The sequence below is a fragment of the Lissotriton vulgaris genome, chromosome 5, assembly GCF_964263255.1.
Source record: "Lissotriton vulgaris chromosome 5, aLisVul1.2, whole genome shotgun sequence".
Lineage (NCBI taxonomy): Eukaryota > Metazoa > Chordata > Amphibia > Caudata > Salamandridae > Lissotriton > Lissotriton vulgaris.
In genome coordinates, this window is record NC_141693.1 from 212814203 (window position 1) to 212836426 (window position 22224).

Here is a 22224-nt window from a genome sequence, read left to right on the forward strand (position 1 = left end):
AAAGGCGCCCCTCGGACTATATTAGACCTGTTTGGCGCCTCCCTTACCACCGTTATCACCCGTTTTGGCTCTGCACATGGACTCAGGATGGGATGGCTGCCCGCACCCCCCACACTCATGTCTGAATTTGCATGACCCCTGGGGCCTAGTACATTTGCCTCTGTTAAAATTCCAACAGATCCCCCTTTTACCTGTGTTGCCACTCGGCTTCGAGTGGTACTCGTTACCTGCACCCGTCCGAAAGGGTGTCCCAGAATTTTGGCGGGAGGATTCCCCCCCCGTTACTCCCTACCAATGGCACCTTCAACATCCCTGTACTCTCCATTTTTTGCCAAGACACGGAGTCGTAACAATCCCAAGACAACAATGGGTTGTGTTCTTTAGCTTTTCTAAACAGATTGTCATAGCAGAACCACTGACTGCCCCCATATGCCACAGAATACTCCATAATACGCGACTGATAAATGGGTAACTCGGTCAACAACTCGGGCCTGCGCTCACCCATGATGGAAGTAAAAATGCCCCACGCTCTGCCCCAAGTACCAATGGTCTCGTCGACCTTAAAGGCGGCCATTTTTGCGCGCCAAACACTCGGATGCATGAGCTCCTTTTGACTCTTCACATGCTCGATCTCGTAATGGTCGGTAAGCAATGAAAACATGTTTACATATTTATCCGCCCAAATCAATTCCTTGATTTCTTGTGGGACGTGCTGGGCAATCTTCTCCTTTCGAGAAGGTACAGACCCCTCCCCCGCAATCGGCAATGGCCGCTTACCTGAAGTAGACCCCGCGCTTGTCGCCGAACTTGGGCCTGCTGTACTTCCGGCCGCCGGAACCTGTGGGGGAACAGAAGATGGCGCCTTCGCGGCCTCCCTAGATTCCCGCAGTTGCCTCATTACTGCCCGGGCGTTGTCAGCCGTGGCGCCCTCGCTATCGTTTCCCAACCACGCTGCCAATTGTGCCGCTAACTCGGGGGGCATATCCTCCCTGTTCACAGGGGTGACCACCACAGGGATTGGATTCCCCTCTTTCGGCACCGGGGTTGGCTCCTCTTGTAGGGTTTCGGGAACCGGGGTCTCTCCCCCAAGTGCTCCCCTTCTGGGCCTCTTGCTTTTTCCACCGGGGATTGTTCCCTGCAAAGGCCGTTTCGGTCCTCCCTCCCCGTCCTTAGCCTCAACCTTTTTCTTCAGATCGGCTATCTCCTTCATGAGCATGCGGAGCATCTCCTCAGTACCGACCCGCTTTCCGACTTTCTTGGGCATTCTCAGACGGGATATCTGTAAGACAAAAGAAAGATTACAACGCTCAAAATTGGCTCTTCGTTCCGTCTCGAGCTCACGTGCAGCGGGGAGGTGCAGCTTCAGAGCACAGGAACAAGAGGATGCTTTCTTGGCTTCCGCTCCTTTTATCCGTCTTCAGGGTGGGCGTGAACCCGCCCCCGCCTGCCTCCGAGGGCGTGGCCGGCCGCGTCGGTGTCTAGGCCAGCCTACTCTAGGGCGGGAAAAAGGCGCGCCCCGGCTACGCCGCTTCGGGCATACCAGCCGAGACTCGCCTCCCGCCCAAGATGGCTTCCCGGGGGGATCGAGGTACTCCACCATACGTTCGGGGGGACCGAATGGTCGCCCCTTTCCATTCTCTCAAAAGCAATTGTCCCTTGTTGGAGAAGGAGCGGCCGACCAGCTGGTGCAGGTGACGACTCAAGGACAAGACTCGTAAATTATTTTAAGCAATTCAAAAAATACACTGCACTCTTCTCGGATGATTAAAGCAATTTAATCCAGTTCAGTAAATCTTCCTCACCTACGCGTTTCGAACAGTAAATGTTCTTGATCACGGTAGTAACAAGTCCGTCTTTACTTTTTGTTATTTATACCCTCCTGGCCCACTTACCAATTAGGATGCATTGTGGGAGGGGTAGTTTGTGCTCAGTTCTAATAAAACCATTGATCATTTTCCTTGTACCTTTTTAACAAGCCACAAGTTCTGACAAGTTTCCAGATTAGATCAGGATTAAATGATCTATAGAGGGCTGAGTGCCCTGTTAGATAGAAGAAATTTTTTCTTCTTCTAAGATTCGTATATATGTTTATATACATATATACATAAGTGATAGCTGAGTGCTTGTCACTCTTGTCTAATCAGTGGCTTGTTTGTTGGTCTAGGAAATCGATAATGAAAATGTACATTTTTAATTACTGGCAATACAAAAATTAAACAATAATTTACCATACTTTAAGTCAATCATGACCCTTCATTGATTATATTTAGTCCAAAATGTACTAAAAAGAGCAGTCAAATGCACTAAGTCATAGCAAAAATGTCCTATTCTCAGATATTTCATGTATCATTCTCACTGTGTATAAGTGTACATACAGTTCTTCGTCCCCATTTAAACCGATCGGAATCTTAGTCTTGAATCTTATTATCAATTTTGATTCCAAGCGTCTGAGTTTTTGTAGACGATTCCCTCCTCTCTCATTTTCGGGCACCATGGCAATCCCTGAATATCTAACGTTTAGCCAAGTTTTAATTTTTGTGAGTCATCAGGTGTTTGGCCATTGCATATGTTTGGTCTTTGTTTTGTATTGCTCTAATATGCTCCAGCATACGTTTTTTGAGAGCACATATGGTAGAACCAATATATTGTTTGCCACAGTCACATTCAAGCAGGTAATCAACATAATGAGATTCACATGTTATCCTGTTCTTAATTTCAAATGGTTGGCCTTTAGGATCATTCAAGGATTTTAGATTTTTACCAATCTTACATGCTTTGCATGATATGCATTTGGTGAATCCCTTCTGTCTTTTCTCCAACCATGTTTCTTCCTTTCTGTCTACAAAGTGACTGTTGACTAGGGTGTCTCCAAGTGATGGTGCCTTTCTGAATGAGATTAATGGGGCATCTCCAATCATGTTCCCAATGTCCGGATCCTTTTTTAACACACTCCAATATTTGGTGACCATTTTTCTGATTTGTATGCTTTCCTTGGAGTATGTCAGGATGAGACGTGGTTTATCCTCCATGTTTTTTGTTAGATCTTTCTTTTTTTCAATCAAGGTTTCGGTTCTTGTCTTTTTTCGTGCTCGTGTCTCTCCCAATTTGATGGTTTTCATGCTGTATCCCCTTTGTGAGAACCGATGTGCTGTTTCTGCAAATTTTTCTTCCATTTCAATTGGTTCCAAACAGTTACGTTTCATACGTAGAAATTCCCCATAGGGTACATTTTGTTTTAGAGACACAGGGTGAAAGCTAGTACCATGGAGGATACTGTTGGTGGAGGTCTTTTTTCGGAAAAGGGTGTATGTATTTTGTTGTCTTTTATATATACCTTGGTGTCAAGGAAATCAATTTCTTTTTCTTGGATGTTGAAAGTGAATTGCAGTCCCACATATTGATGCTCAAAATCATTATATACTGGAGCAACTCTTCCTTTGTTCCTTTCCATAATAGGAAGAGATCGTCAATAAATCTCAGCCATAAGACCACTTTTGTGGTATATGGGTCGTTTTCTTCTCTCCAAGCTATGTGTTTCTCCCACCATCCCATAGTGAGATTAGCATAGCTTGGAGAGAAGGAAACTCCCATAGCAGTTCCACAATTCTGAGAATATATTCCATTGTTGAAGAGGAACACATTGTTGGTTAGACATGTCTGTATCATGTCCAACAGCATGGCTGTATGGTTGAGTTCCCCGATTGGTCTTTATCTGAGAAAATATGCGATTGCTTCTAGGCCCAGTTGGTGTTCAATAGAAGTATAATGCAAAATATATCTATTGTGGCTAGTAAATATGTGGGTTGCCACTCAGTTTCCATAATGATACGCAGAAAATCTTCGGTGTCCTTGATGAAGGAATTGAGTGTTGGTACAATAGGGGCAAGGAAATAGTCTACATATGAGGCAATATTTTCGTATAGCGATCCACAGCTTGATATTATTGGCCGGGCCGGTGGTTTGTACAAGGTCTTGTGAACTTTCGGTAGAAAGTAGATCGTTGGTGTTGTTGGGTTGTGGACTGTTAAGAAGTTTGTTTCTTCCTGATTAAGTAAACCCTTCTCCTGCCAACCTTTTATTTGCTGGTGTATTGTTATTGTCATTTTCGCCATAGGATTGTCTTCTAGTTTTGTGTAGTTGTTTACATCATCCAATTGTCGATAAGCCTCTTCTATGTAGTCTGTTTTGTTGAGTATAACAATATTTCCGCCTTTGTCGGCCGGTTTTATTTCTATTTTCAAATTTTCTTTCAGGGACTTCAGCGCTTGGCTTTCTCCCCAGGATAGATTTTGTTTTTTCCGGTTGTTGTTATTTGTCATGTTGTCTAATTCGGTATTGATTAAGTCTTGAAACGCATCTATTCTGTTGCCAGGATGTAATGCCGGACAGAATTTGGATTGATTTTTGAAAGTTGTTTTAGGATGCGTGTTATGGGGAATTTCCATTTCTCTAAGTACTTGTGTCTCTGTTATTGTTGTATCATTCTCGTCATGTGCCAAATCATAGGCTACCTTCAATGCTGGTATGTCTGAAACAGTATATCCTTTCTGTTCCTGACTTATGTCAAAGCTCAGATCCTCTCCGTTTTTTTTGGTGATTTAGCAAAAAAAAAATTCAATTTTAACTTTCGAATGTACTTATACATGTCTATTTTACTTTCGACACTGTCATGGTGTTTTTCCGGGCTGAATGTCAGGCCTTTATTGAGTAGATTCTTTCAGTTGTTGTTAGAGTGTAGTCTGATAAATTTATAATAAGGTCAGGACCTGGATCGTTAGGTTTTATATTCCTTATTTTCTTGGAAGAGTACGATTGCGCAATGGGTATCTTGGAGTGTTTTGCTCTTCTGGTTTTGCGCTTGGATTTGGGTTTGTGAATTGACCTCTTCCTCGTCCCCTCTGTCTTCCTCTGCCACGACCTCTCCCCTGTGTTTTTGGAGTTTGTTGATCCTGATATAACAGTTCCATTTCTTCTAAAAAAGAAAATCTCTTGTATGCGGTTGCTTTCTCAGCTCTCCCTCTTTGTTCCCCTTCACTTGCGTCTGATTCAGTTTCGCTTGCTCCAGGTGTTATACCCTTTGGTTTTTGTTTGTTTGCTCCTTGTTGTTTTAGAGCATCGAATCTTTTGGCAAACGTGAAGATTGCACCATTTGCGTAGTCATATTCATCCCTTCTGAATTTACGTTGTTTCCTTTCTTCTATCTCATTTTCGTGTTTATCCAGATTGTTTTCCATTATGGTTCTTAGTTTTTTTGCTTCCTCATCCCCTTCTTGTGAGGCTTTGATGAGTTGTTCTATATCCTCTATCTTGGTGTGTATATTTTGGGTAAAATTAAATTCGTGCATTGCCCTAAATTTATGTCAACCGTGAGGGGTGGGAAAATTAAGGACTGGTACTCACTAAATCCATTAGTGTCAATACCAATCAGGTCCAAAGTATAAAATATATGCGTAGAGTCAAAGTTCTGTAAAATGTACATTTTAATGAAAAACAGACTTATTATTAAGCCATAATCATGGTCAGATAAGTACTCTGAAGGTAAATATTTGTACTTGTTGGTCTTTAATCCATATCCCAAATCCAAGAAATCTAAGATAAAATAAAATAGAATTCTAATCAAAATACCTTAAGGTATCAAGGTAACTGATTTTATATTCAGACATAAACCCAATTGTGTCAGTAGGGCCAATTTCTATATTTGAATCATAGCAAAACAAGTAAAAAAACGCATACCACTCAGTTGAAATGAGACATGTCTGATGTAATAATGTTAAAGCGTAAACTCCTCGGGTTGCCATCGGTAGGCAAAATTCTATATTAGATCATGGCAAAACAAGTAGCAAAAATGCATACCACCCACATGTATGTCGTAATATTAATCTTGAAGTGTAAGCCCCTCGGGTTACCTGGGGTAAAGTGAATACTGGTTTTAGATGTATTGTCGTCATGAAGTCTGCTGTAACTGACATAGCTATAAATGAAAGATTCTGTGTGATTGGAGCAATTGTCAGGTTATCGTGGGACTTGGTCCATATTGAGGGGGATGGTTGGCTCCTCCTGAAGCACCAGTTGGACAATTTTGCGAACAAAACGTTTTATACTGTGTACATTTTTCCTAATAAGTGGTAGAGTGCGCCAAGTATACCTAGCCATTTCTTGCTTGTTCACCCATTTATGAGATAGGTTATGCAGTTTTAATTCTAAAAATACTCCACACAAAAAGCATCTATTATTCCCCATCCCCCCAGCATTAATTGGCTGACCCAAATGCGCCTGTAAGCCTAGTTGTCAAGATTTCTCTACCATATGGTATCCGTCTTGCATCTAAATTAAGAAAATGTATTTACAACATTGTTTGCGGTTTACCTAATACATGTCTCCATGTTTTCCACCTGGGAAGTCATAAATGAGAAACTTTGCAGACCGTCCACTCCCTGCATAAAAAGTTGTGGAACAAACTCATTTGGCCACCTACTCTTTCCCATCAAAGTCATTTTACAGTGCCAAAAAATCCTTTCTTCCTTCACTTTTCTACAACAGCTCTGTTCCTGTGTTTTTGAATGATTCAAGACATACAGCAAACACTGATGTTTTTGTATGACTACCAACTGGAGTAAAGTAGCGATGGTTCACCTTGCTGCAGGCCTTCCTAATTTGAAACCCAACATTTGTACCTTTTACACCTTATTTTATGAAAAGGAATTTTTATAGAAACATTTAATTTGCTCCATTTTTCTTTGCACCATTTCAAAACTAGCTGCATTGTGTCTAGTGGATTGCTTCAAAACTATTATGTTATATGACAAAGCCCAAACTGAAGAAAGCCACATGGTTTCATCAACTCGTTTATCCGTCTGAATGCATGTCCACTTAAATGAACTGGATGTGCCATATGTTCTTCTTTGAAAAGTTATTGCTGCATCAGTTGTCACCCCTTGGTTGTGTCTTCCAATGTAAACTGGGCTGTGCTCCCTTTCTTCCAGTGTGGATGGTTATGTAATCCAGGATAGATCAAAGTGAGTGCATATTACTAACCTTCCTCCCCCTCGCCTTCAATGTACAGCCACTGCCACCTAACAACAAGTGTTCTTTACCCCTGGCCTCATCCCATCACCCCATGGCCATCACTTTCAATGTTTACACTTCGACCACCTTTGAGTGTGCTTGCATGGGTGGCCTCTTTTAATACTTTTTGAAAAAGGTTAGGAAATTCAATGATGACCACTTGTTTTCAGACTCGCAAACAGTTATAACTTAATTGTTTTTGTAATTCTGTACTTACAAATACCATTACACAATTGCTGCGATCGAATCAGCATGCATGTGCACCCCTGGATGCCCCTCTTTGAATGTTTTTTTTTAATACTTTTACAAAATAAATACTGAAAAACAAAAAGCACTGTCAAAACCAATAGCTCAGCTGCAAAGCCCGGCCGCTTGGCTTTGCCAATGCTTGTTTGCCTGTGTATACTGGGCGCATCAGATAGGAGATCCAATGAACATGTACTCAAAGACCATCTTTATACAAACTTAGTGTACTCGCAAGACTACCTTAACCCCCTCGGTGCTATTTCAATATTTCCCTACTTAAATCTGTCAACTTTCAAAGTTTTAATGCAGGAATATTCAGTTACTTTCCTATGAAACTTTAACCTTCGTCTGTCGCATCACGCTGCTGTGATTCTCCTTTGGCTAGTAAATGTTTTGAGTTTACCAGTTCGCCAATCAAGATGATGGTCGATTGCATTCTTTCTTCGAGAATGGAAACCTCAACACTAGAGCTTGCCTTAGGTTTTTAGGTTCTTATTATGAGTTTGGCACTGCGGGAGTGGGACTGCCCCACTCCTGCCCGCCAAACCCATGTGCAAACAGCCCGGCAGATAAGGAGTTTCTCCTCCCTGTAGGGTGGTAGTTATGAAACAGGCACTGCAATGGGAACGTCAAAGGCAGTACCTGAATGGCATGGACTGCTGCAGTCCATGCTGTCCAGGTACTGGTGTGCAAGCACACAGGGGGGCACATGTGCCCCCCTGTGTGCATCCACATGGCGGAAAGCACCATGGGGCCGCCATGAATTGTATGGTAGTGAGGAAACTAATAATATGCTTGGCAGAACTCAGCAGCTACACAATCATATTGCGGCCTCAATACCGCTGGTGGCCCTAGGGTGGTCCGACTGACCCGGTCGTAATGGGGTCTTTGGAAGACTGCCACCCCTGCGCCCCCGAGTCTGGCTGCCTTCTTCCAGATGCCTGCTGTATACACGAAAACTAAATGACTTAAAGAAATCATAGCATCAAGCTGTAGAAAATCAAGAAATCTGTGCTTTAGTCATTGACTGAAGCTTTGACATGCTACCCTTATATGCAAAAAAGTATCTTGTCCAAATTAGGATGCAAATTCCTGGAGTTTGCACCTGAAATGGGATTCTGCCTCAGCCAGAAATTTCTCACGCTGGCAATTTTTGCCTGTGTGATTTTTTTTCATAGTAACATTATGGTAACAATTCGAGAGAAACTGGGAAAAATGCCTGCAATTAGCATCTTACCCTCAATATGAGGACATAAAGTCAGTAAAATGCGCTAGTCACTCGTCCAGGAGTTGTGATAGACCACAGTATTGGTAATTTACTGGAGGTACAATTTATAAACTGTGAGTGTAAATGTATTTACATTGCGCTTACGGCTCCTGACGAGGATTTGCTTCTCTGGAAGATTAGTAGTTAGTCGGTTAGTAATTTATTTATTTTTTTCTTATGCATTGGTTGTGTTAGGCTTAGCTTCTTGATTTTATGCAAGGGCATTAATGTTTGGTGTAGGGGTAGCATGATATGAGTGGGTTTAAAAAGGGAGAGTATGGATTAGGGATGGCAATTAAGCATAATGGTGACCTGCATGTTAGAGGTTACGCAATGTTCACAAAGGATTAGTTTCGAACACTATAAAGGATTATTTGGTGCTATTGCTAACAAGGAAAATAAGGAGACATTTTAAGTTTGAAGATAAGGATTATAATTATTCAGTATGTTTCTAGGTGCTATAGGCCCAGTTGCCAGGGACTAAGGGGTTGATTTAGAGTTTGGTGGACGAATGGTACGCATTCAGTAACTACTGACAGAAGTTCCATAACAATGAAATATTAGAAAATTGTGTGTATTGCCACAACATGCCTCCACAAATAGTCATTTTAGTAAGGAGACAGCGTGCATATTACTGAAGAAAGCGTACATATCAACGAGAGTACTGTGGAAACTATAACAAGTACACACCTATCTCTGGTGCGCATAACAACGTTTCTGGAGAAAACGCTGCTCTGAGAATAGGAGAGACAGAAGAATCTCCCTCACATGAGAACCTCAATAACTGAAAGGCCGCTGACGTCTGCTGACACCAGTGTGCTCTTGCTGCCGGAAAATTGGAATACTGGATGAGATCCACTGTGGACTTCCCACCATTCCAGATGAATGGATCACAGAGTGCTCTGCACCCTAGGCCTGCCCAGAACTCCTGAGACATGGAACGCAGGATGCTATCCACAGCGGGGATGTTACCCATGGGACTGTATTTCACGACACTGCTACTCGGGGATGCCGAGGTAGAAGGCTTGAAGACAAAGTCGTTGCCGATCAATTGTGGTCATTGAGTTGCAGTGAAAACCAGCACAATAGTGAAGAAATGCAGGTTTATTAAGAAACTGATGGAGACAGGCCACCATCGAGCAAACAGTGACTTAGGTTCAGCTGTCCCAAAGCACGGAGGAATGAAATGTTGTAGAGTGATAGAATTATTGTTGTGAAAGACCACACAGAACATGTTGTTCTTTAATATGTGTTTTTTTAAGCCAAGAGATCAAGCTTAACTTCTCTTTTCCTGCTCCTCACAACTGCCAAAGATTGGAATGTCACTGCTCCCATGACAACAAAAGAGCTTTAAGATATTGTGAAGCCCCTCAAAGAGTACCTTAAGCACATTACTGATGCATGACTATATAACAATAACCGCATTACAACATACCCTCCTCCTTTCATATAACAAGAAACATATAAAGAATAAACTAAAATATGTATTCATTTTACAGTGGAAGAAAAATCCCTAAACCAAATAATTAGCAAAGAAAAATACATTATCTAATTTCTATCCTCCCCACTAGTCAATCATATAACAAACCCTGCCTTATCTTACATAATCCTGCAAATACATTGGAGCTGTTTTATGTCTTTGAGCTCCTACAATTCCAGAAGTCATATATCTAACTTTCTAGAACTCTTTGAATTTAACATTCACTCTCTTAAGGATGAGAAGATACTTCACCTGACTGTGAGGCAGGAATAGTCCCATCCTTTTCCTCCATCAACATGAACCCACTGTACTCATCCGCTTTCTTACCACTTGCAACCCTGCATTCATGCAATTCAAACTGCCTTTCACCATTATCCAACATCACATGCCAATGATGGACTTCTTTAGCTCGAAACAGTCCACAAAACCTGCTCAAACCTTTTACTATCCGTCCGGCCTTTATTTTCAGCTATACACTAGGTCCAATACTGCTTTTATTCTCCTTTTTCCGGTTATCATTTGCTCCTTCCTAAATACTATTATTTTGTGGAATCCTCTTACCCTCAAATTAATTCCTTCAAGCAGAACAGTATCAATTTGGTGCATTTACTGTGGCATTTTCTATTGTATGATGCACCCAAACCATGCCAGCCACTGTCCTTTATCCACTCGGTTTGTTGATTAACACCGACTGAGTAGCCCCGTTGACCATTCTGTTGGCCCTTTCTACAATTCCATTTGCCTGGGGAAAGTCTAGAGCAGGGCGTGAATGTATTACTCCACAGGACATCAAAAACTCTCATTTTATTATAAAATTTAGTTGTGCGCCAGCACACTGGAAATCCCTTATCTTTAAAGATTTCTGCTGAGACTCCTATTGTGGATGTTGTTATATCTGACATGAATTTCGTAACTAACCTCCTTAAATGTACATACACCACAACAAACGCAAATCTGTTCTTATTTCTAACACACATGAAATTAATAAAGTCACCACAGACAGTATGCCATACTTGACCCAGATCATGTACAGTAGCAAAGTCTTTCTGACTCCTCCCCTTTAACCTCTTTTCCCTCTCCATACATACTTCACATCTCTCGACCCCATGTATCACATCGTCCATTGCAGGTCACCAACATTCAGCTCTAAACCTTTTCCTAGTTAATGTTTTCACTAAGTGTCCTTTGCGAGCTATCTCAAATAATGTGTTCCTGACACCAACTGGAGGTACTATCTTTTCACCTCATACTAGAATTCTGTCACCTACTAATAACAATTCATCCAATTTTTTTCCATATGTTCTTAATGCTTTCAGCAACGTGCTTTTCCTTCGCCCACCTTTCAATACCATTTTAATTATTCTCTCGCAACATCCCCACGCAACATGACCTCACTCCACTCTTCATTACTCACTGCACCCAAAGTCCACTGCACTACGTCATTCGCACTTGCCACCGCACTATCTATGTAGGTACGTGTGTTCTCTCTCTCTCTCTCTCTCTCTCTCTCTCTCTCTCTCTCTCTCTCTCTCTCTCTCTCTCTCTCTCTCTCTCTCTCTCTCTCTCTCTCTCTCTCTCTCTCTCTCTCTCTCTCTCTCTCTCTCTCTCTCTCTCTCTCTCTCTCGGCTCATTACCACCTTGAACACACAAGAGGCAGCAATAAGAGCCATCAGGCATAGGTACTGGCACCTGATCAGGAATTACCCCATATTAAGTACTGTAGCTACACGTAGGCCGGGTATTACTTTCAGGTGAGCTAGAACAATGAGACAGGAACTGGTGAGCAGCAGCCCTGAGAACAGGAAAGAGGTGAAAACAGCTTGGCTGTCTTTCAAAAGGGGCTTTCAGAAATGTAAGAGCTGTAAAGCATGTCAACATGGGGGGAAAAAACCCACAATACATCTTCAAACTCACGACCCGCACTAAATTCATCAAAGGGCAGTACAATTGTATAACCGAGTATGCAGTGTATTTACTGAGGTGCCCATGACATTTTGCATACATTGGTAGGTCGATTCTACCAGTGCATAAGAGAGTCCTTCAAAATCTCAGGGCTATAAAAGATTACGATCAAAGCTACCCAGTAGCAAGACATTTCTAGGCATTGCATAATGGTTAGGTGAAAATGCTAACCTAGTTTATACTGGATGCTGTTCCAGTAAATGTGCAAGGAGGAGATAGAGAAAGGAGGTTAAGGCAACTGGATTCAAGATACATTATTGAATTAAACACTAAGGGCCATATTTCTATGTCGGCAGTACACCATTATGGATTGGGAACCGACAAATCTCAGGTCAGCGGTTCCAACCACGTTATTTGGATGCAACCACACATCGTGCAGTCGAAATCATTGATTTTCCTATGGGAGCTTGTGTAAAAGTCTTAAAACGCCTAGCTCCCATAGAAAAATGGATGTTTCAAACATCCCTGTACTGTGTGGAATCCCCTCATGTGCCTGCCACTTTGTGCAGGGATGTTTAGGGGTGCACCATAGGTGCCCCCGGCCTCATAGTGGAGGCCGCAGAGGGACGGGGGGCCTCTCTAGGGGCCCCCAAAGCCGCTTTCTGACAGCCTTTTCATATCAAATTGACTGACATGGAATGGCTGTCTGAAAGCGACATCATAACCCAGACGGCGGGAACATCATCCTTAGGGGATTATGGTGAGTTTCCGAAGGAGCAAGTCGGAAAGCATGAGTTGGTCCGTCCGACTGCTGCCTCCGACTGCATGCATCGTAATGTGTCAGTCAGACAGCAGCAGTAGATGGTGGCCAAACCGCAACCGATGAGCCATCGGTTGCGGTCCAACGACCATCCTAATTAGGCCCTAACACTCCATGGGGCCTTGACATGGGAGAAGATCTGCACGCACATCAATGATGGCACACAAGTAAGTTGAAACATTGACACTTTGGGAAGGGGCCTCCATCCTACGACAGGTAGAACAATCCCCCAAAAATTTTAATAAGGTTTTTTAGATGGAAGTGGATTGAGCACTAACACAAATATGAAATGGGAGAAAGGTTGATAGCAATGCACTTTATAGGTAATGTTATGAAAGGCAATGCTGGCTGAGTCTATTTTAGCGGTAATAGATCTAGGTGGCAATCATTCAAGTACAGTAACTGTTGCCCACTTGGGCTTAATGGTTGGTAAAGAAATATGATAGTGATTAAAAAGAAGTGGTGCATTTTAAGTGAACGTATATGAGACTTAAGTAACTAATAAGGTTAATTGGTTATGTTCCGTAGTGTGAAGGTTTACAGCGCTAAATATTTTTAGTGGTAGGTGGCAATTTTAATACCCTAAGTTACGAATCATCAATTGTTATACAATGATTGTATTTATACACAAGATAACTATGTTCATAGATGATTTTTATAATGAGTGTATATTTAGTCTGATATTTATTTACTTCGAAAGAGCGTATATGTATTTATTCGTTTAATTGGACGAGGAGAAAATGTTTACAATTTTACAGCCACTTTTTAAAATTAATTGCTTGTTATAACTAAAACACGTTAAACAAGGTAGGCTGTTGCAAACAGGAGGTGAGTCTGTTTATGGTGTAATTGCATCAGTCAATGTGTGTACGTAAATATGCAAGAGTATCAGTGTCTCACCATCAGTGTCCAAGGCTGAGTGTCAGCCGAAACGTTTTTGTTGTGGTCGCAATGAAGATGATTTCAATATAAGCTCACCCGCTATGTAGTCGCCGTCCTTGGAGGCTTTCAAGAGGGAAGGAAGCGATATATATATATATATATATATATATATATATATATATATATATATATATATATATATATATATTCCACTCATCTGATCGGAACAATCCTTTTCTGTCCCTGTCAACACAACTGTCAATAGAATTTGCCTTTGCTGGCTCACTTCAGGATTGCATATGCATAGCTGATGGGATCCCCACCCATCAACTATTCTTCATATGCAGATACAACAGCCTCATGCGCGCCTCACTGTGCTGCGCTCACCTTCTGTCGCTGCTTGGGTAGAAATTCCTAATAGCGCACTACACCTGACCACAATTTCTCCACACAAATGTTCATAATAATGCCCCGGGTAGTGGTCTGTTGTTGGCCTCACCTGGTTCTGCTCACTCAATCCGCCTGCTTCGCTGACGAGGATTTTGAAAATCATGCTGAAATCTCTCTGTTGTAGGGAAGAGCTGGCAACTTGTCCCCAAAAATATGTTGTGAAGGACCACACAGCAGCTTGTTATTCTTCAAAATGTGGTTTATTTAATCACAGATATCGAGCATTACTTCTCTCTTTGCCAGCTCCTCACATGTGTCAGAGATTGAAATGTCACTGCTCCCATGACAGCCAAAGAACTTTCAGGTATTCTGATGCCCCCCAAAGGAGCACCTTATGGACATTACTGATACATGACTAAATAACAAAAATAACCACATTAAACAATTATATTTGGCTGTTGCACAAATTGCATCAATTCATCAAGTAAAGGGATGGGGCTCGTTGTGCACTGACACAAATACTGGAGCTAGATGTCCCAAATGAATCATCATTGACATTCCATACAGTCTCAGTCTGCTAAGCACTTGCTGCTGAGAGATGCCTGCAATCTAAAAGCCACAGGTGTTCATCTCCACATTCCCACTGAGCCTGAGATTCTCCAGAGATTGATTACATGAGTACCACTAAGTAGGCAAAATAACGGCCATGCTATCATCCCAGTGGTAGTAAGTGTTACACGGATGCTTTCTTGCTATTATCATAGAACACGCTTGCTTGAGCTTCTTTTTGCCCACATTTTGTGCCCCACGCTTAGCTAGTATAAATAACATGCACAGTAAACACAGGGATGTTCTTGGTTGTCTATATATTCTCTTCCATTTATTTTCGCCCCTTTTCTCCTGTTGATGTTGGGCAGAGACCCTTTAAAGCACATCCTCACAGTACTGTGGTCTTGCAGTTAAAGACACTGAGGCCATCTTACCAAGACAGGCTCCCATTTCTGCCTCTCCAGTTGCTACCCAAGTAGTGAATAAGCATTTGTCAAAGGCATCCTAGCGCTTGTCTATTCATCAGGCTATTGTCCTCCCAGTTGATTCTCTGTAGTGATTTCCCCTGACTTCAGCACTCCTCTTGCTATCACATTAAGCACCTATATAATGGTGCTCAAAACTGAATTGTAAAAGTGTGTTTTTTTCTGGTGATTTGTACACCTTGAAATAGTATCTCTACTCTTTCCAATTAGCCTGTATTATGCAGCAGATGTGGTATTCACTTTATATCTGTCTGACGGATGAACTAATGAGCCAGCCCATCAGGGTAAAAATATGCATTCTTTGGCACACCGCCTGTAAAGATGATGCTACATTAGCCAGGTGAGCTACAGAGCAGTGGGTCTCTAAAATGCTTTTTATGTCCATCCTGCCAGTGGCTTTAATAATTGACATTTCCAACATACAATACTACCTCCCCACCCATAATGTAGCAAAATCTGCTTTAAAGAATTTAACATCTCATATAAATTATTAACATGATCACACTCAATGATAGGGCTAAGACAATAAAAAAGATGGCGGCCGTCCAGAATCCATACTCCTGCCCATGTACGTTGACAGCAGCCTCTGCTGGAATCATGTTGGTTAAGTTCAGCATGTAACCCAAAGTCCAGCCGATGTCAGTTTTATCCACCTGTAAAAAAAGAGAAACCAACACTTCAGTGCTTGTAGTAGGCACCTTGACTGTGATCCACACCCTAGCAATGTACCACCACTGTACTACGCAATGGCTGAGTAAATTGATACGGAAATTGTAATTCTTTGAAATGTTTAATCCACATCTAAAAGCATCTCACTATTTCTATAGACGTTCACGTGCTTCTCCGATAATTGAATGGTGCAATATTTTTGGGTGATATCTTTAAAATTGGCAACATCTTTAGAATCAAAGGCCAGATTCATCAAGCTTAATTGCGCTCGCAAAGGGCCAGATTCTGAGAACCTGGCCCTTTGCGAGTGCAATTTTTGCATTTGGGATTCATCATCCCAAATGCAAAAATCGCTATTAAAGAATTTGCACATTTGCGAGGAATTGCATTCAAGTAATCTCTATTTGAGATTCCTTAAATGCAATTCATGAACCATTTTAAAATTGCGAAATCGCAATTTTGGGCCTCGATTTACAGCGAGGTCAAACCTCGTGGTAAATAGCGAAAACTTAGAAAAATGCATTTAAATGCATTTTTCTAAGTTGCATTTTACACACACAAATGTCCTTTGGACATGTGTGTGCGCAACACCAATATAGATTACATTTCAGGGGTGCTACAGGGTGTCCTTTGGACACCCCTGGCACCCTTGAAATCACATCCTTATTTGCGATTAGCAAATTGCTAATCGCAAATAAGAAATGACTCCCCATTCATTCCTATGGGCCTTTAGGCCCATCGGAATGAATGGGGAGTCATTCCTTATTTGCGATTAGCAAATTGCTAATCGCAAATAAGGAGGCTGTAGGAATCGCAATTTATTTAGCAATTTCTACATGAATCCCGATTTGCAAGTCCTTAATAGGGATTCCTTAATAATCGCTATTAAGGACTCGCAAATCGGGACATTGATGAATCTACCTGAAAGTGTTTTGTTGATCATTTTGTTGCTAAATAAATTCAACCTTGCCAAAGGTAAGACGTGAGGGAAGAAGTAAAGCCACATTATGTTTTGCTGTTTTGCCTTGCTCTGTGGCATCAGTTATTACTGAAGAATACAAAAACCTGATGGGTGTAATATTAGTCTTAGCTATTGGTAATTACTGGGACACACCCCAATCCGCCTCAGTTTTGGCCCTGCCAAAAGCAAATGAAGTCTTGTCCATGCTCCAATGGGAACACTCCAGCCCTAACTTCCAGGCCAAGTACTCCTGAACCAGATTATAAGCAAACCAAGACCAGGCCTCACCACTCGGGTATAGCTTGGTTCCGTTGGCACAGTGTGCACAGGATCCATGTCTGGGCAAACCCATCCCACTTAAGCTTGAAACTGGAGCACACAAAAACGTGATGGAAAGAATGCTTGAATTAATACCAGCCACTGGTAATTACTCTGGCCACATCCCAGTCCATCTTTATTTTGCAAATCAGGTACTACTGGCCTTTTAGGCTTCCTTAGTGATAAAACATGTAACATGATCTCATGGTTTCATTAAAGCTCCTTAGAAAAAATGTCCACAAGCTGCACAGACTCGTACTAAAAAGTGTGATTATTCAAAATACTTAATATTGTAGAGTAGATAAAAGTACACAATAATGCATACCACTGCTCTTTTAATAGCTACTCACAATTTAAGGAAAATATCTATTTCAATGACATAGTTACAAATAGAAATCTCCTACTCCAGCCTCTGCTTTGCAACAAGGAATTGCTCGAAGCTTTGTCCTCTCCCAGATTCTTTTCAATCTGTTTATGGGACTTCTTAATTATTTTTTAGGAAACTCCTATATGTCAACCCACTTTTATGCTGATCCTTTTGAGCTAGATGTGAAAATCTCCTCAACAGATGACATCATCTTACTGGTCCGGGTCCCTGAGGACATTCATACATGGATGTCCCACCTTCATTTCTGGGTTGCTGCTTCATTTCAACACATTCTTGGTTAAATTCACTTAATTTGCTTCAATGCATGATTTTTTTCTTTAACGCACCATATCTTTGAATGTTAGACTAGACACAAATCTGATCAGCCACATTTATTCTTTAGTTAAATGTAAAAACTCCACATCCAGGATGGTTTCAGGAACTAAATGGTGCAAAAACATTACATTACTGATCACACTCAAATAACTGTCCATTGTAGACAGAAATGACACTCAAACAGGCATGCATGGTGCATAGAACACTTAATTCCTTAATATTAAATTATTTGCCTAGCTTAGACTTTGGTGGGCAGTGATCCACCCACCAGGGAAGCAGAGATGTCCCCTCCGTGTCTCAGACAGACTAAATCTGCCATATTTAGAGATCACAGCCTCCCAGGCGGCGATCTCTCTGCCTTCCGAGACACTGCTGGCACAATGCTCACAGAGGTATTAAAGGATTGCTGACTGGCTGCCATGTTTCATGTCGTAAAACAAAAAAGTAATGCTCTTGGAGATTTCTCCCAGGGCGTGGGGCCATTAGTTTAGTTTTCAGTGCAGAAACACAAGACTTTCTTTGGTGGATCTAAACATAAAAATGAGGGTTCATCAAAGTCCACCCTAAATAGGGCGGAAGGAGTAAGGCACTCAGTGCAACAGCTCCAAGTCTGTTAGGCCATCAGGATAAAGTTTTTGCCAGCCGAATCATGACAGTCCAACTGTCTGAATAGAGCTGGTAGACATTTTCGTGAACAGGCTACTCCACCATTTTATAGTGCCTTGTCTGCCAAACTCCAAATGAGGACCAATCTAGCCCAATGACTGTTTATTTCTGAGCCATTCATAGCAATGATTCACTTATTGTGGAAAGTTCATCTTTCAGAAATTGGTCTCTGCTCAAAGCATGTAATTATGTTTGCACCTGCGATGAAAACAATACTCTCTTTTGCAATCATCTAGAAAGTACATGTCTAACCTTCCAAAGCCACTTTCACTTGTGGCTCGCTCTGTAGTGATCACAATATAAGTTCTGTAATTGGTTATTCTGCAATCGCTGTTTAGTTCAATGTTATTTCTTCAGGTGCTGTCATCAGTGGCGATTGTCATTTAAGGAATCAAGACCAGAAAGTAGAGGGTCTGAAATAGTTGCCTGCTCTTCTTGGCTTGCAATTTCATTGGCTCTCATTTGGATGGCATGCTAAATACATCCTTCAAGAATCAAAAACGTGTTACTCATTACAAGATGTACTAAGAGTCGTAATGTATCAAGAGCCCCTAAAAGTGTCCAGTATCAACACCATCCTCCTTCTGCTGCTATGCACTCCCATTGAGGATCAAACTGGGTTTGAAAGAAAAACTAGGGTCCGGCTTCCAAGGCTGTTTATCATCCTCCAACTAAGACCATTAATTTCTCAAACATTATTCTTCTAGGTTCTGACCTATTGGGTATCAGAATTAAGAGGTTTCTTCACCATCTGCAAAATCTAATCTCAGACTATTGATGTCCTGGGGATTGTTCAGGATAGATATAGCAGCAAATTATCCTCTCTTCACCAGTATCAAGTGTATTAACTCTTAAGAAGGGAATTCAGTCTTTGCTGAACAGGAACGTCATTGCTCCAGTTCCCCAGAAGGAATGAGGTCTAGAAGTATTCTTCATATTTTCTTAGTTAAGAAGAACACAGTGGAACAGGTTGACTTAATATCAACCTGAAGAGAGTGACAAAATTAAAACACTATTCATTTCATGATGAAGACACTATAGATGATAAATTCTTGCACCTTTGAAGATCTTCACCTCACAATCTGCCCATTATGTGAGAAATGTTTACTGTTTAGAGGGATATCAACCCATTTCCCGGTCTAGGTTCTGTCCTACGAACTGAAATCTGCTCCCAAGTTCTTCGCTCCACCGCTGGTAGTAAATCTCAAGATGGACATTTGTCTCCAGCAGTATCTGGTTGACTAGGTGATCAATGAGCAAACCAGAATTGTGATGGTAGCTCATGTGCTAACAGTTTGTCAGTTGTTGGACTCACTGAGATTCCGTATCAACACAGCCAAGTCCAGGCTGACTCCTGTTTAGTATCAACAATTTATTGGTTTCTTCAGATGCAGGTACATTGAGATATGGTGAACAGAGGTTTTCCTGGGTTAGGGAACAATCTGTATTCATGGGGCTGTCTCTAAACTCTGTAGTTTTCCCCCATCTGTCTGTAGTCCTCCAAGGTGTTTGTTGTTCCCTGATTGCATCTAGGCCCAGTGTCTAGGCTCATTCTCCACTGGTGGTACCCATTAACTCATCAATATAACAGTAGTATTCCAAGATATTACACAGGAGACCTGTTGGTGGCCGGCTTCATCCCACCTAGAGCGGATTGCCAATGCCAGTAGTTATACCATAGACAACTTCGACTATAGTTGGGGTAAACTTCTCTGCTCTCTCCCAGACCAAGTAGTATGGGAGAAAGACACAGAGGAGTGATCCTTCTACTGGAAGGAACTGAGAGCTGTCCTTAAGGCCTCAGGCCTTCCAGTCTGTCGGAACTAAGCATGGGCGAATTTTGCGAATCTGGCGTTCGCGAATTTTGCGAATTTGCGAACTCGCAATCCGCAAAATCCACGAATTCTCGCGAATTTGCGGATTTTTTTTTTGTGTTCGCAAGGATTTCTGCCAGTTCGCACGGATTTCTGACAGTTGGCGAGGGTTTTGTAACAGTTCGCAATCGCGAACTTACATGTCGGCTCGCAACGGTCACGATTATGTTGTTTCTACGTCTGGTTCATCATCATAGGTTCCCAGCACCCTCTGTTTCACCCCTGCCACCCTCTGTTTTACCCATGCCACCCTCTGGTACATCAATGCCTTATGCCACCCTCTGGTTCATCATCACTGTAGATTATGGGGGGGGGGGAGCAAGCACACCTGCCTGCTTCAACTGACATGAATTAATTTGGGGTTGATTTATTAATGTGTCACTGTTTTAAAATTCCAGTCTCGCACCTGCACCCTTATCTGTAATTTGCTTTCTGTTGCAGTGCAATTTTTTTCCAGGACCTTTGTGGCCTACTTGTAGGTATTCTATGAGCCTGCTGTGAGGGTCAGAGCAGGGTCATACAATTGTTGCAACTAGCAACTGAACAATTGTTGCAACTAGCAACTGAACTTTGGAGGGGCCCTTGTCAGGAAGCACTACAGGGATCGGTTACTAAGGATGAGTTTGAACTTTTTAACCTGCTTTCACTTTTGCAAAACTCGTTTTTCTGCAGAGCAGCATTACACCAACTTTAATGCCCCACCAAGCTTATATGAGAAAGTTGATTTCTAATCCAAAAGTTATCCAAAGAAAATCAAAAGGCCTCAAATCTAAAAAAGTGCAGGCAAATGTCAACCTGAGGAGTTATTCTGATAAAAATAATCCTTTTCAGAAGGTCTATGCTGCTTGCTAGTAGATTTCTTGTGCGGAATTGCAATTTTTGTAATTTCGCGAGTGCAAGATTGTTGCTGCCCGCCGCACCCACATGTTCGCAATTGCGAACTTACACCGCAAAGAAAAAAAATCCGCTGTGTGCGAATTTGCGGATTTTGCGGGAAATTCGCGAATCTTAACGGATTTTCCGCCCATGCTTAGTCGGAACACCTTGATTGGGCAAAACTGTTTTATTAGGGCTCTGGGCAGAAGAAAAGGCTCCATAACGGAAAACAGTCCACATAAATAGGATAGGCATTATTCAATCAGATTCATTAGGCCCAGTGTACCCCTTGTCTCAGAATATTTGTCTCTCTAAAAAATTATTTCTTGAGTTGTGTGTTCATCACTCCAGTGCTAGATCTGTATCAATGTGTTTACACTTGGTACCAGATAGAGAGGAGTGAATGTCCTCACACTTCAGTGAAAGGTTTCTTGTTTGATTTTCCTCATTTTACTGTAATCACCAGACTGTTGACCTGCCTTATTAGTCAAATAATGATCTCAACAGCTCCATTTTCGCATTGGATGTCATGGCTTGAGTTTTTGCCAAACGTCAACCAAACCTGAATAGATTTTTCCAATGCCATCATCCCCCCTTTGTTGACCTCCTCCCAGTAGTCTCTCTTTAGAGAATGCATCTTGTGGTGTGATGGTAAATGAGGGGATTGAGAAAGCGTGGGAGTTCAGATGAGGTTGCAGTTTCCTTTGGAAAGGGTCTTCTTTCATATGTGATTTTGTGACAACTCCGTTGTTCTGTGTAGTCTTATTCAGTGTTAATTTTACCATTTCTGAGAGATAGTTTTGAGTTAAGGTTGTCCCCGCTACTCTCAAGGTTCAGTGGTATTCTGTAAGAGAGTTTAGAGAGATGGACCTTGGCAAGGCTTGCAGGCTATTGAATCTATGGCTGCTAGTCTTCTTAAAGGCTCTTGGTCAGCTTATCTTCCAGTTAGGAAAGATGTTCCACCTTGGCATTTGCCTATTGTACTTTCTTTTAGAAACTGCTCCCATTGAGCCTTTGCAGAAAGTTTCTCTGGTGTTTTTATCCTTCAAGTCTTTTTCTAGTGGTGATCAT

The 22224-nt window shown here is 41.8% G+C and overlaps 2 protein-coding genes across 2 annotated transcripts in view; one reads left to right on the forward strand and one right to left on the reverse strand.

The window, feature by feature from the left end:
* The window catches only part of LOC147710516 (ectonucleoside triphosphate diphosphohydrolase 8-like), a 615095-nt gene that overhangs the window by 351815 nt on the left and 241056 nt on the right, over positions 1–22224 (forward strand). The gene's annotated exons all lie outside the window — the stretch shown is intronic.
* Positions 14206–22224, reverse strand: part of LOC147710518 (ectonucleoside triphosphate diphosphohydrolase 8-like) — a 409769-nt gene continuing 401750 nt past the window's right edge. The window contains exon 10 of the mRNA XM_086921188.1: positions 14206–15739. Within this exon, the coding sequence (XP_086777314.1) occupies positions 15557–15739 (183 nt within the window). The 3' untranslated portion in view covers positions 14206–15556. The remainder of the gene's footprint in view (positions 15740–22224) is intronic.